At 38.5% G+C, this 17173-nt stretch overlaps 1 protein-coding gene across 1 annotated transcript in view; it reads left to right on the forward strand.

The window, feature by feature from the left end:
* Positions 1–6676: 6676 nt before the first annotated feature.
* Positions 6677–17173, forward strand: part of dars1 (aspartyl-tRNA synthetase 1) — a 65129-nt gene continuing 54632 nt past the window's right edge. Inside the window, exon 1 of the mRNA XM_036576834.1 lies at positions 6677–6833. Coding sequence (XP_036432727.1) covers positions 6811–6833 — 23 coding nt within the window. The 5' untranslated portion in view covers positions 6677–6810. The remainder of the gene's footprint in view (positions 6834–17173) is intronic.

The raw sequence follows: 17173 nt of genomic DNA on the forward strand, positions 1-17173 counted from the left end.
CGTCTGAGTCAGTGTCATCTTTTGAGTCACAAAGCTGTCGGCCTTGTAAACCAACCCCCCCCCCACACACACACACCACCACCACTACACACACCTCCAAACTGCACACCCCCCTCCCCCCACTGCCAATCAACTCTCACTGACACCAACTGCTGGGTGGGGGGATGGTGGGCTCCAGTGAAGGTCTCCAAAACAAAAGAAGGCTCCACCTGATCTGGTGAACAGAATGGCTGAGCAGGGTCTGTAATTTAAGAACATCTGTCCTGTTTAACATCTTTTCAGATACGCGACACCGTAAACATACAGACAGACGGAGGGCCCGAGCCGGCCTCCTCGGGGACGGCATCTGTCGTCTTAGATTAACTTCAAAGAGCATATCTGCTCAGGTTTAATTAGGACCCTTCCTGGGCTAAAATTAGACGTAAACACAATTACACAATTACGCTACACTGGAAACCCAAACGTTTCGGCTGTTTTTGTGATTGTTCTTAATGTGTCGCAGTGTTTACTTGCAATTTGAGAGCAAACCAGCACGTGTGTCAAATAAACACGGCTAACGTGGCGATATTTATCATTACTGGGACACGTTACATCACAATAATACTTTCCCAAGCTTGTAGACATTGCCAGTACTTGAAGGGGAATTCCACCAATTAAAAAAAAAAATTCTGCGTAATTCTGTGGTTGAGATGTAAACAGAGTCAGTTTCAGTCTCTCTATTACTACTTACCACACCTTATAACAGTTAAAGGGGGATTCTACTAACTTTGCAAAATTGCTCCATATTTCAGTGTGTGAGGTAGAAACAGAGAGATTCAGAGTGGTTTGGTGTGAAATGGTTCAGATGTCTTTACAGTGGTGGTGATAGGAACCAGGGGTCGCCATGACTACAACACAAATATAGCCATTTTATTTACTATCCAGAACCACCAGTGAACCTACACGAGTCTTCTGAGTTTATATGGAATGTTGATGATGGGAAATAGTGGAAAATCTGGAAAAAAAAAAAAAAGTTCTCTTTGAGGACTGTTTTGTGGGGGAGCTTATAGAGGTTGATGTCCGGTTCCTATCACCACCAACTGTGACTGATTTTCTCTAAAATGGCACATTTCACAGCAAACTACTCGGGACGGCTTTGTTTACACATGGAATTTTGAAAAAGATTCCCCTTTAAAGAATACTGACTGGCCCTATCTATCTATCTATCTATCTATCTGTCTGGATATCTATCTGTCTGTCTGTCTTTCTATCTATCTATCTATCTATCTATCTATCTATCTATCTATCTATCTGTCTGTCTGTCTTTCTATCTATCTATCTATCTATCTATCTATCTATCTGTCTGTCTGTCTATCTATCTGTCTCTGTCTTTCTATCTATCTATCTATCTATCTGTCTGTCTATCTATCTATCTGTCTGTCTATCTGTCTGTGTGTCTGTCTATGTATCTATCTGTCTTTCTGTCTGTTTATCTGTCTGTCTATGTATCTATCTGTCTTTCTGTCTGTCTGTCTGGATATCTATCTATCTGTCTGTCTGTCTGTCTATCTATCTATCTATCTATCTATCTATCTATTTATCTGTCTTTCTGTCTGTCTGTCTTTCTGTCTGGCTATCTATCTATCGATCTGTCTGTCTGTCTATCTATCTATCTATCTATCTATCTATCTATCTATCTATCTATCTGTCTGTCTGTCTGTCTTTCTGTCTGTCTGTCTGGATATCTATCTATCTATCTATCTATCTATTGATCTGTCTTTCTGTCTGTCTGTCTGTCTTTCTATCTATCTATCTGTCTGTCTGTCTGTCTGTCTTTCTGTCTGGCTATCTATCTATATATCTGTCTGTCTGTCTGTCTTTCTGTCTGGCTATCTATCTATATATCTGTCTGTCTATCTGTCTTTCTGTCTGGCTATCTATCTATCTATCTATCGATCTATCTATCTATCTATCTATCTATCTATCTGTCTGTCTGTCTGTCTGTCTGTCTCTGTTTTTAATGGTAAGACTCAGTAAAGAGCTGCAGAGCTGTAAGGGGAAGACAGTGAAAGCAGTGTTGGTGAATCTGTCGTTCCTGTAGGGTCTAAAGACGTGTGAACCCCCACCATCAGCTCCAGAGCTCCTGGATGAGCCCTGGATCTGCGCTCTCAGGGTGAGCTGTGGGTTTTTCATGTGGAGATGTGCTGAAACGGGCCGGCCATCGTCCTGAAGGCTCCGCTTTCAGTCTCTTTCATGCTCTGTTGAGCTCAGCTGTGTTTGTCTCTTCTGCTTCTTAACCGTCAGAGCAGAAAGCAGCGTCACAGACGGAGTTTCCGCACAGGGTCTTCGGGAATAACCCACAGCTCCACTACATCACTGTCCGCACTCAAGCAGGACCAGAGCGGAACACATCTGCTGGGCCATTCGCACGAAAAAGAAAACAGAGAGTAAACACTGACCACCTGATGACTGAAACTGTGACTGTGTCTCCAAGGAACTCTATGATATAACTGAATTACAGTAACAGAAGGTCAATGACCTGCTGGACTAAATGAAAACATAATTACATCTCAGTGAAGCTCATTAAAGTAATTAAATAAAAAAAGTAAAAGTCAAGGTAATGAGATTTTAACCCAGATCATTTTGGAGCATTTCTATTGGTCCATTTGTCAAATAATTTTGATAGAATGTAAAATAAAGCTGATATTAAAAAATACAACAAATGACAAAACAGAAATACAAAGTTTTGTTTCTACAGTGACCGTGTTTATCTATATATCATGATTTCATGCAAAAACTTTGTGCCATTTTTGCATGAAATCATGATCATCATTTTTTGTTTTTAATATTTCTGCATAATCTAAGAATTCAAGCTACCCTTCACACCGTGCTAAAATCTTTCATGATAAACACAGGAATAGAATAGAAATAGAATAGAAATGCTATAAAAGGACTTGGTAAAAAATCTGTGCTAGGTTCTACAATCTCATTTTTCAGTTTTTGTCATAATTTGAAAATGCCTGTTACTGTTTATATTGTGTGCAAATTTCATGACGACTGTATTAAAACAAATGACTTACTAAGTCTGATTCCATTGACTTACATGAAAAGAACAGTGTGTTTTTCTTCTGCTATAAAGTGATCAATTTGGAGATGTAAGATTTTGCTCTGACAGCATGTATATATATATATATATATATATATATATATATATATATACCGATCAGGTATAACATTCTGACCACCTCCTTGTTTCTACACTCATTGTCCATTTTATCAGCTCCACTTACTATACAGGTGCACTTTGTAGTTCTACAGTTACAGACTGTAGTCCATCTGTTTCTCTGATACTTTGTTAGCCCCCTTTTCCCCTGTTCTTCAGTGGTCAGGACCCCCATGGACCCTCACAGAGCAGGTACTATTTATATAACTTTAAACGAGCCACTCAAGTCCTTCATTGTATAAATCTTGTTAAAGTTTGTATATATTGGTATTAAAACTTGATTACTTCAAAGCTGCTCAAAACTCTATTGCTTCATTTGCATAGTTTTGTGTAGGAACTGGTATTGTAGAATTAATGTACATGCCAATTGACATCTCACATATATAGTAAATATGATTTTTTTTTTTTCACATATTTAAAAACACCACTAGCTGTTTATACACTATTGAAATTTCATGATGAACAGGCTAATAGAAATGGTCCTAAATGACTGAGGATAAAATCAATTTACATCAACAAACACAGAAATTTTAGAACGTTTTTGCTTCTGCTGTAAAGTTATTTTTTGTAGATACGAACTTTTGTGAATTACTGTTTCACTGCTGAATTTAACATAAAAAAAACATAAAAAACAACATAAAAAAAAACTGTAATGTGGCCTGTGCAAAATGTTATGCTTTAACCCCAATGCGTTAAACTCAAATAAACAGTAACCATTTACTAATTGTGCCCTAGGGGAGTGCAAACTTTTGCACATGACCATATGACTTAAAATCCAAACTTACTTTAAAGTTAATAATGTATTTTTTCTCTCCTGCCACTGTTTCCATTGTGTAATTTTGAATGTCATGTTTACTGTGGAACATAATTTCGAGCAAAAGGAGACTTTAACAATAATGATAATCATAATAACAGTAATAATTATAATAATAATAAAGCTCATTTCTGAATGCAGCACAATTACAGCTGCCAGCATGACTGGCTGATTTTACAATGCAGTGAAATGATGAAGTCTATTGCACATTAACAGGAGGAAGCGGCCCGTCTCTGAGCCCCATTCAGCGCTCTCACTCAGCTATTGTCTCTATTCGTCCTCACCCTTAACCCCTAACCTGCAAGCGTAACCCTTTCAGCTCAGGGGTGTGAAGTAGCTTAAGGTGACGCACATTAACCCGACTCTGGTTACTCCTCTCCATTCATGTGCTGTAATGTTGTTTTGGCTGGGAAATTAGAGCGAGGAAGGAAACTCACTGTGAAATCACTCAACTGAGGCCCACTGAAGTCTCCTAATGTGGCCATAAACTGTGAGCAGGTCACTCTGAGCTAATGCAAAGCACTGTTTACTGCCATTCCTGCATTATTAATCAGCTCATTATCTCAAGCAATGACAATTATTATTCATATCTGGCCCAGAGTGTCTTATACTGCAGTAAAAGGGTTGTTTACTGCAGTAAAAGGGTTGAAATATTGCAGTGAAATAATGAGCAAAGTAAAAAAAAAACAACTTGAGTAAAAGTACAAAAGTAGCAGCTCAAAAAACTGCTTAAGTACTGAGCAACTTAAGGACTGAGACTTAAGTTCATCCAGCATCTGGAACGATGAGGCTGAGACTGGCTTCTCATTCTAACTCTCCATTCCACCTTAAAAGGTGCAGCTGTTACATTCTGACGCCTGAGGCACCAGAATGTTACAACTGCGCCATTTAAGGCGGAGCAGAGAGTTACAGTGCAAAGCCCGCGAATAAGAAGCCATATAAGATTGGACGTTTGTAAGGCTGTATCCTTTTATTTTGGTCTACAATAAAAGGCTAGAGCTTCAAAATGAGACCAAGACTGATCAACATGAGCTGAACCAACAAAACAGAACGAAATTAAACCCCCAAAAAGAGAATAAGACACTAAATGTTTATGAAAAAACTGGGAGAAGATCACGTTGCTCACTAATATGCTGGAGTAGAAGTAAAAGTATTGCTGGGAAAGAACTCAGGAAAGTACAAATGCATCAGAGTGTTACTCAAGTACTTAATAAGTGTATCCTGGTACTAATTATATGTTACGTTATCAAAGAAAAATACCTTTTAGATTACTTTCGTAATCAGTTAATTGTCTTCATAATGTTCAAAACAGTCTGAATATGCAGGCCTAATCCAGCCCGTTCCCCTTTATGGCCACACTAAGTAAATCTGAAGACTTAATACACTGATTTATCGACAATGCCCACCTAAAAATTGCTAAAAAGTATGATTTTGCACTCTAATTTCAAGTAATCTATGTTGCATTACTGCCCAAACACTGCTGAGGCCCCAAAATCAACCAAACGTGTTCCCAAAAGCAAAACAAAGGAGCGCTCAGGGGAACAGTTCAGCACAATACATTTCATTTCTGAATAGAAACACATGATTTAATCCAATTCCAAATAAGCAAGATGTCCCCAGTGTCCAGCGGCCTGAGGAGAAATAGCTCTCTGAGGTCAGAGCTATTACGAGCAGAGTGGACGTCTTCTCAGGGGAGACATTTTCAGCCCATTACTGCCCCAATATAACAATTACACAAGCATTTTTCCATAGACTGGAGATAAGGAGGCCATTAGGGTAAAACAAACCTTTTTACGTGCCGGACGGTGCGGACGATTGTTCTTATTTAAAACAGTCGGAGTGTCAGCACTCAGGACTCGGCTCTCGGACAGCTTCGTTTGATTGATTATAGCAAAGCAATGTGTGAACAAAGCTGGACCACAACTAAAAACTGTAATATACACTCTTAAAAAAGTGGTGGATGGTTCTTCAAGGGTTCTTAAGTGAAGACAATGGTTCTATAACCATGAACACTCAAAGAACTATTTGCATGCCTAAAGTGTTCTCTGCATGGTGCAATGGTTCTTCAGATTGATGGAGAATGTGTTGTATATGGTTCTAAATAGAACCTTATTGAGGATGGTTCTCTACAGCAGTAAAAAGGGTTCTGCCATTGTCACAAGCTTGACATCGTAACAGTGGCAGAACCCTTTTTGGCGCTATATAGAACCATGTACTACACATTTTTTTTCAACACACTCTCTGTTTTGCTTTATTTATTTATTTATTTATTTATTTATTTATTTATTTATTTATTTATGCACACTGTACAACATAAAGTAAATTATTTTTACCTATTTCAGTTAAAAGAAAATTATTTAACTAACCTCTCAGTAAAATAGTGTCTGATCAATCAAAGATATACCAATAACTCACAAAAAGAGTCAGGATAAATAAAATAAAATAAAATAAAAGTGCAATAACGAAAAAGAAACGCATACTCAAGATACATGTAAATAAATAACAAACTTTAAATACATAAATAAAATAAAACACTTTAAAAATACATAAATCAAAAAATAACTATACATTTATTCTACAAACACCTAAAACCGTAATTTATAATAAAAATAAATGATGTAATATTGAGACTTAGCGGAACCTTCGCTTAGCTGAGCGTTTCCACCCGGTCCGTCCTTTCCCGCGTGCTTCCAGCGCTGTTAGCCGTTAGCATTTAGCAGCAGCGCGATTGAGAAGGAATTTAGAGTAAATACAGAATCGAGCCGGAACCGAGCCGGAGCAGAGCGGACCAGACATGACTAAAGAACAGATCACAGGGTGAGTGGAGCGCTGTTCGGCCATAACGAGGTCGGTGTTGGTCCGGTTTTCGGCGAGTGTCGGCCGGATTGCATCAGCTGCACCTCAGCGCTGCCGGACTCAACACAGAGTTCGGCTTAACCGGGTTCACCTGCGAATCGGAGGGGAGTTCGGTTTAACTGGGTTTACCTGTGAATTCGAGTAAAGACACCCGGACCGGGCCAGTCGGTCCACAGAGCCGTGTCCGGGAGACGGACAGCAGGATTAGTGTGGATAGAATAGGGTTCAGTACTGACTGTCTTCATTACATTAACATTAACATTACCGGTTCGGTCTGACCCGGTTCAGCCTGAACCGGTTTACTGCTCCTCAGATTAAAGATAAAGTAATTAGTCAGGATCAGATTAAAGATCTGTCTCTCCTCCTCAGATCAATCTCTGCTCCTGAATCAGTTCTTACAAAACTGTTACAACTTCACTGACAAGTTCAGAGCAAACATGGTGCACGAGCAGTACTGAGCAGACAGACAGACAGACAGACAGATAGATATATTAAATGATATAATTCAGTATCATGATGTTATCCGGGTTTATCGCAGTGTCGCCGTGTATGATGACATTTAAAGGGACGTTTCAGCATAAGTCTGTTAGTCTGTCTCCATCTGTCTGTCGGTTTATCTTTCTGTCTATCTGTCTGTCTGTCTAGCTGTGTATCTGTTTGTTTATCTATCTGTCTGTCTATCTATGTATCTGTCTGTTCATCTGTCTTTCTGCCTGTCTGTCTATCTGTCTGTCTATCTATGTATCTGTTTGTCTGTTTATCTATCTTTCTTTCTGTCTGTCTATCTATCTATCTATCTATCTATCTATCTATGTATCTATCTGTCTGTCTGTTTATCTATCTATCTATCTTTCTATCTATCCAGCTGTCTATCTATCTATCTATCTGTCTATCTGTCTTTGTCTGTCTTTCTACTCTGTATGTCTTTGTTTATCTAGCTGTCTATCTGCCTGTTTGTTTATATATCTATCTATCGATCGATCGATCGATCGATCGATCTATTTGTCTGTCCCTCTGTCTGTCTATCTATCTATCTATCTATCTATTTATCTATCTATCTAACTGTCTTTCTGTATATCTATCTATCTTTCTGTCTGTCTGTCTGTCTGTCCTTCTGTCTGTCTGTCTATCTATCTATCTATCTATCTATCTATCTAATTGTCTTTCTGTTTATCTATCTCTCTCTGTCTATCTGTCTATGCATTATTATCATAGCTCTGAGCTCCACAGAATTCAAGACTAATGCTCTTGTGCCTGAATGCAATCAGATCCTCACAGCAGTGTTCCAACATCTAGTGTAAAGCCTTCCCAGAAGAGTAGAGGCTGTTACTGCAGCACAAACTCATCATTAATGCCCTTCATTTCAGCAGAAACGCTGGGACTGCTGGACTTCTGGGCGTAAAGCAGATCTCCCAGCACTCTGGCTTTCAGTCAGTGCTGATCCTCACTATCTATAACAGACCCACAGCAGGTACTCTGAGCGCATCGTATGTGGACGGTCAGTGAACAGCACAGGGTCAGTCTCACGTTTCAACAGCTGCAGTCCAGAAAGGTCTGGCTGTATTGTGAAAGCACTTCCTTATTTCCGTTAAAGGGGGATTCCACTGATATTTCAAAATTTCTACATAATTCTGTCACTTAGACGTAAACAAAGTGACTCTGAGTCTGATATGAAATGCTCTGTTTTAAAGAAACTGACTGTCAGATGTCTTTACAGTGGTGGTGATAGGAACCAGGGGTCGCCATGACTACAACACAAATATAGACATTTTATTTACTATCCAAAACCACCAGTGAACCTACACGAGTCTTCTGAGTTTATATGGAATGTTGATGATGGAAAATAGTGGAAAATCTGAAATAATAAGTTTTCTTTGAGGACTATTTTGCCTCGCAACACCCTGCATGTTATGTATCCCTCCACCATGAATGGAGTTTAAAAATACATTTTGGTCCAAAAAATGCATGTTTTAGGCCAAAATCTTCTCAAACTATCATAAATCAGTGTCTCAGTTATCAGGCAGTGAATTCATAACCATTTCATGTAGTAACTTTCTGTGAGGGAGCTTTTAGAGGTGGACGTCTGGTTCCTATCACCACCACTGTAAACAGTTCTGACTCTGTAAGTTTCTCTAGAACAGAGCGTTTCACACCAAACCACTCTGAACGGCTCTGTTTACATCTTAACCATTTAATTATGCAGAAATTTTCTGAAATTTTGAAAAGTGGGTGGACTTTCCCTTTAAACTCCACTGTTCATTTAAAGGGCCACATCCTGCATTTTTCCTGTGTTTTATTTTTCTCCCCAAAGTCCACTTATTATATATTCGTGTAGTTTTATAGTCATAATTAATTGCTACGTGATCATCTTCCCGCCTCTCTTCATCTCTTACAATTAAACTGGCTGTGGCTTTAAAACTGATGTATGTAAATTAGGTCTGTCATGATTGGCCGCCTTGTAGTGCATCTCATTCAAAAAGCAGTCTGGGCTAAAACACCCCTTATGACTTCAGTGTGAGTGGGCGGAGCTAAACTACACTGAATTGAATATTCATGATTCTATGTAGAATCTTTTTGAAAGGGGTTCTATAAAGCACTGAAAGGGTTCTTCTCTTATTATGATATAAAGCTTGAATAGAAGAACCCTCTTTGGTGCTATATAGAACCCTTTTCAGAAGGGGCTGTATAGAACCACATGCAGCACATTCTCTATCAGTCTGAAGAACCATTTCACCATGCAAAGAACCATTTAATAGTGCAAAGGGTTCTTGAATATTCATGGTTCTATGTAGCCTCTTTTTGAAAGGGGTTCTATAAAGCACCAAAAAGGGTTCTTCCATTATTACGATATCAAGCTTGTAATAATAGAAGAACCCTCTTTGGTGCTATATAGAATCATTTTCAGAAAGGTGCTGTATAGAACCACATGCAGCACATTCTCTATCAATCTGAAGAACCATTTCACCTTTAATAGTACAAAGGGTTCTTTGAGTGTTCATGGTTCTAAATAGAATCTGTTTGAAAGGGGTTCTATAAAGCACCAAAAAGGGTTCTTCCATTATTACGATATCAAGCTTGTAATAATAGAAGAACCCTCTTTGGTGCTTTATAGAACCCTAAAAATTCTATTCTATGTAGAACCACTTACAGCATGTTCTCCATCAATCTGAAGAACCATTTCACCATGCAAAGAACCATTTAATAGTGCAAAGCGTTCTTTGAGTGTTCATGGTTCTATATAGAATCTTTTTGAAAGGGGTTCTATAAAAGGTTCTATAAAGCACTAAAAGGGTTCTTCTATATTATGATATCAAGCTTGTAATAATAGAAGAACCCTCTTTGGTGCTATATAGAACCTTTTTCAGAAAGGTACTATACAGAACCACATGCAGCACGTTCTACAATCTGAAGAACCCTTTCCATGCAAAGAACCCATTTAATAGTGCAAAGCGTTCTTTGAGTGTTCATGATTCTTTATAGAACCATTTTCTTTGATGAACCCTTGAAGAACCACCTTTTGTGAGTGTACTGTGGGCAGGATAAGCAGATGAATGTAGATGTGTTGGTATTAGTGACATCACAAAAACACCGAATTCAAAACTGACTGTTTTTGCAGCTTAATTTTCCAAATAAGGGCTGTCGATGGTTCTACGTACTACAGAAAACTCCCTTATTCCCCAAAATATCTAGAATGTAGTGGTTTTCCGTGGTATGGGCCCTTTAACTGAAGCTGTTTAGACTGTGTGTGGTGCATGTTTGTGGTGCGAGGTGGTTAAATATCCCGAATGCCGGGCCGGTTGATCATCGACGTGCTCATCACGCCCCGTTTTGAAGGACTTTCGCTTGTTCCAACATCCTGCGCGCAGAAACTGGAATGGGGCTGAAGGGGACGTTCATCCGTGAATTCAAACGAAAGCTCCTCTGGCTGAACTGCTCCTGTTGGGTCACCTAATTTCCTCTGGCCTCATTGTATGCTAACGAGTAAGTGAGAGGGAGGCGCTGCTCGTCCAGGAGCGTCTAATGGGCCAGCGCTGGGCTTCGGTTAGAGCTCTTGGTAAACATCCAGTTCTCTGTTTGGCACCGTCACCGAATTGTCAGCCTTTAAATCGCCAAGGATTTTCAGCCACAGAGAGCCTCTGTTAAAATTCTTTAAGGTTGGTGTTGATCACAATGGTGGGGATGGGCATTAAAGGGGATTTCCACCCTTTTTTCAGAATTTAATTAAATAGTTAATTTCAGTGGTGGTGATAGGAACCAGGGGTCGCCATGACTACAACACAAATATAGACATTTTATTTACTATCCAGAACCACCAGTGAACCTACACGAGTCTTCTGAGTTTATATGGAATATTGATGATGGAAAATAGTGGAAAATCTGAAATAATAAGTTTTCTTTGAGGACTATTTTGCCTCACAACGCCCTGCATGTATCCCTCCACCATGAATGGAGTTTAAGTTCTCAAAACTATCATAAAACAGTGTCTCAGTCATCAGGCAGTGAATTCATAACCATTTCATATAGTAACTTTCTGTGAGGGAGCTTTTAGAGGTGGACGTCTGGTTCCTATCACCACCACTGTGAACAGTTCTGACTCTGTAAGTTTATCTAGAACAGAGCGTTTCACACCAAACCACTCTGAATGGCTCTGTTTACATCTGAACCACTTAATTATGCAGAAATTTAAAACAAGGTGGAATTGCCCTTTAAGGGCAGGTGATGTTACTTTGTCCACACTTTTGTTTTTAACACATAATCGCTTAAAAAGATGGTTCTTCAAGGGTTCTTTAGTAAAGCAAATGGTTCTATATAGCACTCAAAGAACGCTTTGCATGATTGTAGGCTTCCTTGCAAGGTGAAATGGTTCTTCAGATTGATGGAGAATGTGCTGTATATGGTTCTACATATCACAGAAAAAGGGTTCATCTATTGGTACAGAATCAAGCCTGTAACCAATCATAGAAGACCCCTTTTTTGGTGCTGTATAGAAAAAAAGAGGCTACAGCACATTCTCCATCAAACTGAAGAACCTTTTCATGATGTATAGAACCCTTTAATCTTGCAAAGGGTTCTTTGAGTGCTCATGGTTGTATATAGAACCATTTCCTTTACTGAAGAACCCTTGAAAAACCATCTTTTTTAAGTGTGTAGCTTTTAGTTGGCGTTTTGGTGGTTCGTCCACGTGCAGACGGCGTTTTACGTCACTGAAAACGGACCTTTTGCAAAACTCCTTCCAGGATGAAGATATTCAGAAACTCCATTTTGTTATGTAGAAAACACAAAGGATGATTAATGATAAATGATTAAATCAGGTTTAAATGTGAAGACAAATCACTTAATTGGCCTAAAACGCAAAGATAAATCACTAAATCAGCCTAAAATGTGAGGATAGTTCATTAAATCGGTCTAAAACACAGAGATAAATCAGTAAATCAGCCTAAAACATGACAATAAATCACTAAATCAGCCTAAAATGTGAGGATAAATCATTAAATCGGCCTAAAACATGACGATAAATCACTAAATCAGCCTAAAATGTGAGGATAAGTCATTAAATCGGCCTAAAACATGACGATAAATCACTAAATCAGCCTAAAACGTAAGGATAGTTCATTAAATCGGTCTAAAACACAGAGATAAATCATTAAATCGGCCTAAAACATGACGATAAATCACTAAATCAGCCTAAAACGTAAGGATAGGTCATTAAATAGGTCTAAAACACAGAGATAAATCATTAAATCGGTCTAAAACATGACGATAAATCACTAAATCAGCCTAAAATGTGAGGATAGTTCATTAAATCGGTCTAAAACACAGAGATAAATCATTAAATCGGCCTAAAACATGACGATAAATCACTAAATAAGCCTAAAATGTGAGGATAAATCATTAAATCGGCCTAAAACATGATGATAAATCACTAAATCAGCCTAAAACGTAAGGATAGGTCATTCAATCGGTCTAAAACACAGAGATAAATCATTAAATCGGTCTAAAATGCAGAGATAAATCATTAAATCGGCCTAACACATGAAAATAAATGACTAAATTGGCCTAAACTGCAAAGATAAATCACTGAAACAGCCCAAAACACAAAGATAAATCATTAAATCAACCTAACTCATGAAGATAAATCATATAATCGGCCTGAAACGCACAGATAAATCACTAAATCAGCCTGTCACAAAGATAAGTCACTAAATTGGCCTAAAACGCAAAGCTCAATGATTCAATCAGCTTAAAATATGAAGACAAATCACTAACTTGGCCTAAACAGCAAGGATAAGTCACATAATCGCCCTGAAACGCACAGATAAATCACTAAATCAGCCTAAAACGCAAAGATAAATGACCCAGTCAGTGGTAAGTCCGGTTTGGATCACCTCTTATGCTGCACACAGTAAATGGGTGTTAAACCTTCTGTGTTTTCCTGGTTTATTTTGTGTAAAATATTTTGGTATTACTTGTTTTCTGGTGTTTGAACACTGTTTGTCTTGAGTTGCAGTTATTAGAGACCCAGGAACTGTTTAGTCCCCCCCCCCCTGCGGTGGAGGACCACCTGTTCTGGAGGTTTCAAATTAAACAGAGCCGTTCTTCCTCGCCCTGTCATTTCCCCCGGACCTGCCGTCGCTCAGCCGAGCGGTCAGAGCGGCCCTGTGGTTAATAACCCGGCTGTAATGAGCCGATTCCGAACAGCTGCAGGACAGCCGCAGCGCCGCGAGGGCGCTTATCCACCGTGTTCCTCATCCATTGTGTTTCTCGACCTTTAACCTGCGATCGCGGTCTGAAACTCCGCCCTCGGGCTTCCTGAAGGACGCCTCTGTGCCAGCAGGTCCGGCTATAAAAGACTTTGATCTGAAACTGAGTAACATCGTGCTGAATTAGGATTTATCACAGACAGGATCAGGCCTGTATTCGCTCGGGTTAATGGAAAACCTTCCGACCTGCTTAGAGATGCACATTCCTCTCACAGCCAGACGCTTAGATACAGTCATTAGATACAAACGACAAAGTGAGGCTGAGACGATTTCAGTCATATCGCTGTTATCGGAAGAAAACCTTGTATCTCTTTTTTTGTCGTTTTTCAGTGTTTGATATAATTTGAAAATGTCTGTTACCTTTTGCATTGTATGTAAACCTCATGATGAATGGACCAAAAGAAACGGCCCAAAATCACTTGGAAAAAAGTCTGGTTCCATTGACTTACATTAAAAGTAAAGTAGGTTTTTTCCTTCTCCTGTAAAGTTACCATTTTGGAGATAAGAGGTGTTCTTCCGACAACGACGATTTATGAACTAGTACATTTTAATATTTGAGTATCCATAATAGGGCTTGGCAAAAAGGCAGTATATATATAAAATATGAAAAAATACATAAAAGTTACATATAAAACATGTATGCATGTACAGTGGTGCCTGAAAGTTTGTGAACCCTTTATAATTTTCTATATTTCTTCATAAATTTGACCTAAAACATCACATTTTCACACAAGTCCTAATGGTAGATAAAGAGAACCAAATTAAACAAATGAGACAAAAATATTAGACTTGGTCGTTTATTTATTGAGGAAAATGATCCAGTATTACAGATCTGTGAGTGGCAAAAGTATGTGAACCTTTAGGACTAACAGATGATTTGAAGGTAAAATTAGAGTCAGGTGTTTTCAATCAACGGGATGGCATTTAGGTGTGAGTGACCACCCTGTTTTCTTTAAAGAACAGGGATCCATCACAGTCTGATCTTCACAACACACATTTGTGGAAGTACATCATGGGCGTAAGATTTCTGAGGACCTCAGAGGAAGAGCTGTTGATGCTCTTTAGGCTGGAAAAGGTTACAAAACCATCTCTAAAGTGTTTGGACTCCACCATCCTTAGTCAGACTATGTATGAATGGAGGACATTTAAGACCCTCGTTATGCTCCCCAGGAGTGGTCGACCAACAAAGATCACACCAAGAGTGAAGTGTGTGATAGTCCATGAGGTAACAGAGGAACCCAGGGTAACTTCTAAGAAACTAAAGGCCTCACAGTGGCTAATGTTAATGTTAGTGAGTCCACCATCAGGAGAACACTGAACAACAATGCTGTGTATGGCAGGGTTGCAAGAAGAAGCCTCTGCTCTCCAGAAAGATCATTGCTGCCCGTCTGCAGTTAGATAAAGATCACATGGACGAGCCAGAAGGCTATTGAAACTATGTTTTGTGGACAGATGAGACCAAAATAGATCTTTTTGGTGTAAATGAGAAGCGTTATGTTTGGAGAAAGGAAAACACTGCATTCCATCATAAAACCTTTTACCACCTGTGAAACATGGTGGTGGTAGTATCATGGATTGGGCCTGTTTTGCTGCGTCCGGATCAGGATGGCTTGTCACCATTGATGGAACAATGAATTCTGAATTATACCAGCAAATTCTAAAGGAAATGTCAGGACGTCTGTCCATGAGCTGAAACTCAAGAGAACGTGGGTCATGCAGCAAGACAACGACCCTGAGCACCAAGTCGTTCTACCAAAGAACAGTTGTTGAAGAGTAAAGTTAATGGTTTGGAATGACCAAGTCAGAGTCCTGACCTTAATCCTGTAGAAATCAGTTCATGGGAGGAAACCCACCAACATAACAGAGCTGGAGCTGTTTTGTATGGAGGGGCTAAAACTCCACCAGCTCGATGTTCAGGACTAATCAAAAGTTACTGGAAATGTTTAGTTGCGGTTGTTGCTGCACCAGTGGGCCACACCAGGTACTGAAAGCAAAGGTTCACATACTTACTCACAGATCTGTAATATTCGATCATTTTCCTCAATAAATAAATGACCAAGTCTAATAATTTTGTGTCATTTGTTTAATTTGGTTCTCTTTATCTACTATTAGGACTTGTGTGAAAATCTGATGAAGTTTTAGGTCAAATTTATGCAGAAATCTAGAAAATTCTTAAGGGTTCACAAATTTGAGGCACCACTGTATGAGGAGGTTCAGGTTTTTGTATATTGTATAAAGTTTTATATGAGGAGGTTCAGGTTTTTGTATATTGTATAAAGTTTTATATGAGGAGGTTCAGATTTTTGTATATTGTTTAAGGTTTTATATGAGAAGGTTCAGGTTTTTGTATATTGTATAAAGTTTTATATGAGGAGGTTCAGGTTTTTGTATATTGTATAAAGTTTTATATGAGGAGGTTCAGATTTTTGTATATTGTTTAAGGTTTTATATGAGGAGGTTCAGGTTTTTGTATATCGTATAAGGTTTTATATGAGGAGGTTCAGATTTTTGTATATTGTTTAAGGTTTTATATGAGGAGGTTCAGGTTTCGTGACAAAAAAATGGTATTGGACCCATGTGAAAGTACATATATTGTTACAGTAGTTAGATTGTAGGGTTTTTTTAGTGCTTTGATGTCTTTATTACAGAGTGTGTTAAAACAGAGGACGTCAGCTTTAGTGTCTGTGGACTGACTGTATTGATAATTGTAACATGATTCAGGTGTTAAAGTGCTTTGTAATTAGACGAGCTGAATCAGGTGTGTTGGAGCTGGAAGGCCTGTGAACTGTTGAGGGTAAATTGCTCTTCCACTGAGTACTAGAAGAATAAAAAGTTTAAGGGTGTCTGAAATATCAGCAAGTGTGTAACAGTATCAGGGCTGCAGCTATTGACTATTTTCTTAATCAGTTAATTGGTCAGTTACGACTTTGATGAATCAGTTAATTGGGAAACTGTAGATATTAGTCTGGCAGTAATGTTTCATCTAGTAAATGAAAAATATAATGAATATTCTTGCTGTATTAAAAGCATGAACCACTTCCCTTTATTTATATTTTCTATATAAGACTTCCGTCCACTTCAGGATTTTGTATATTTTCTAGGGTTTTATATGAGGAAGTTCAGGTTTTTGTGTATTGTATAAGCCTTTGAATAAGGAAAGTACTTGGGAAGCTGTAGATATTAGTCTGGCAAAATTGTGTCATTCAATAAATTAAAAATACAAGGAATATTCTTGTTTTATTAAAAACATAAACCCTTGTTGATATTTTCTTAATAAGGCTTTTATCAATTTAAATTTTTATACGTTATATAGGGTTTGATATGAGGCATTTCAGGTATTTGTATGTTGTATAAGGCTTTTACAAGCTCAGTAGACACGTGTAGGTTCACTGGTGGTTTTGGACAGTAAATAAAATGTCAATATTTGTGTTGTAGTCATGGCGACCCCTGGTTCCTATCACGACCACTGTAAAGACATCTGAACCGTTTCACACCAAACCACTCTGAATCACTCTGTTTACATCTTAGAAACCCAGTTTT

This window comes from Colossoma macropomum, unplaced genomic scaffold (genome assembly GCF_904425465.1).
Source record: "Colossoma macropomum unplaced genomic scaffold, Colossoma_macropomum, whole genome shotgun sequence".
Classification (NCBI taxonomy): domain Eukaryota; kingdom Metazoa; phylum Chordata; class Actinopteri; order Characiformes; family Serrasalmidae; genus Colossoma; species Colossoma macropomum.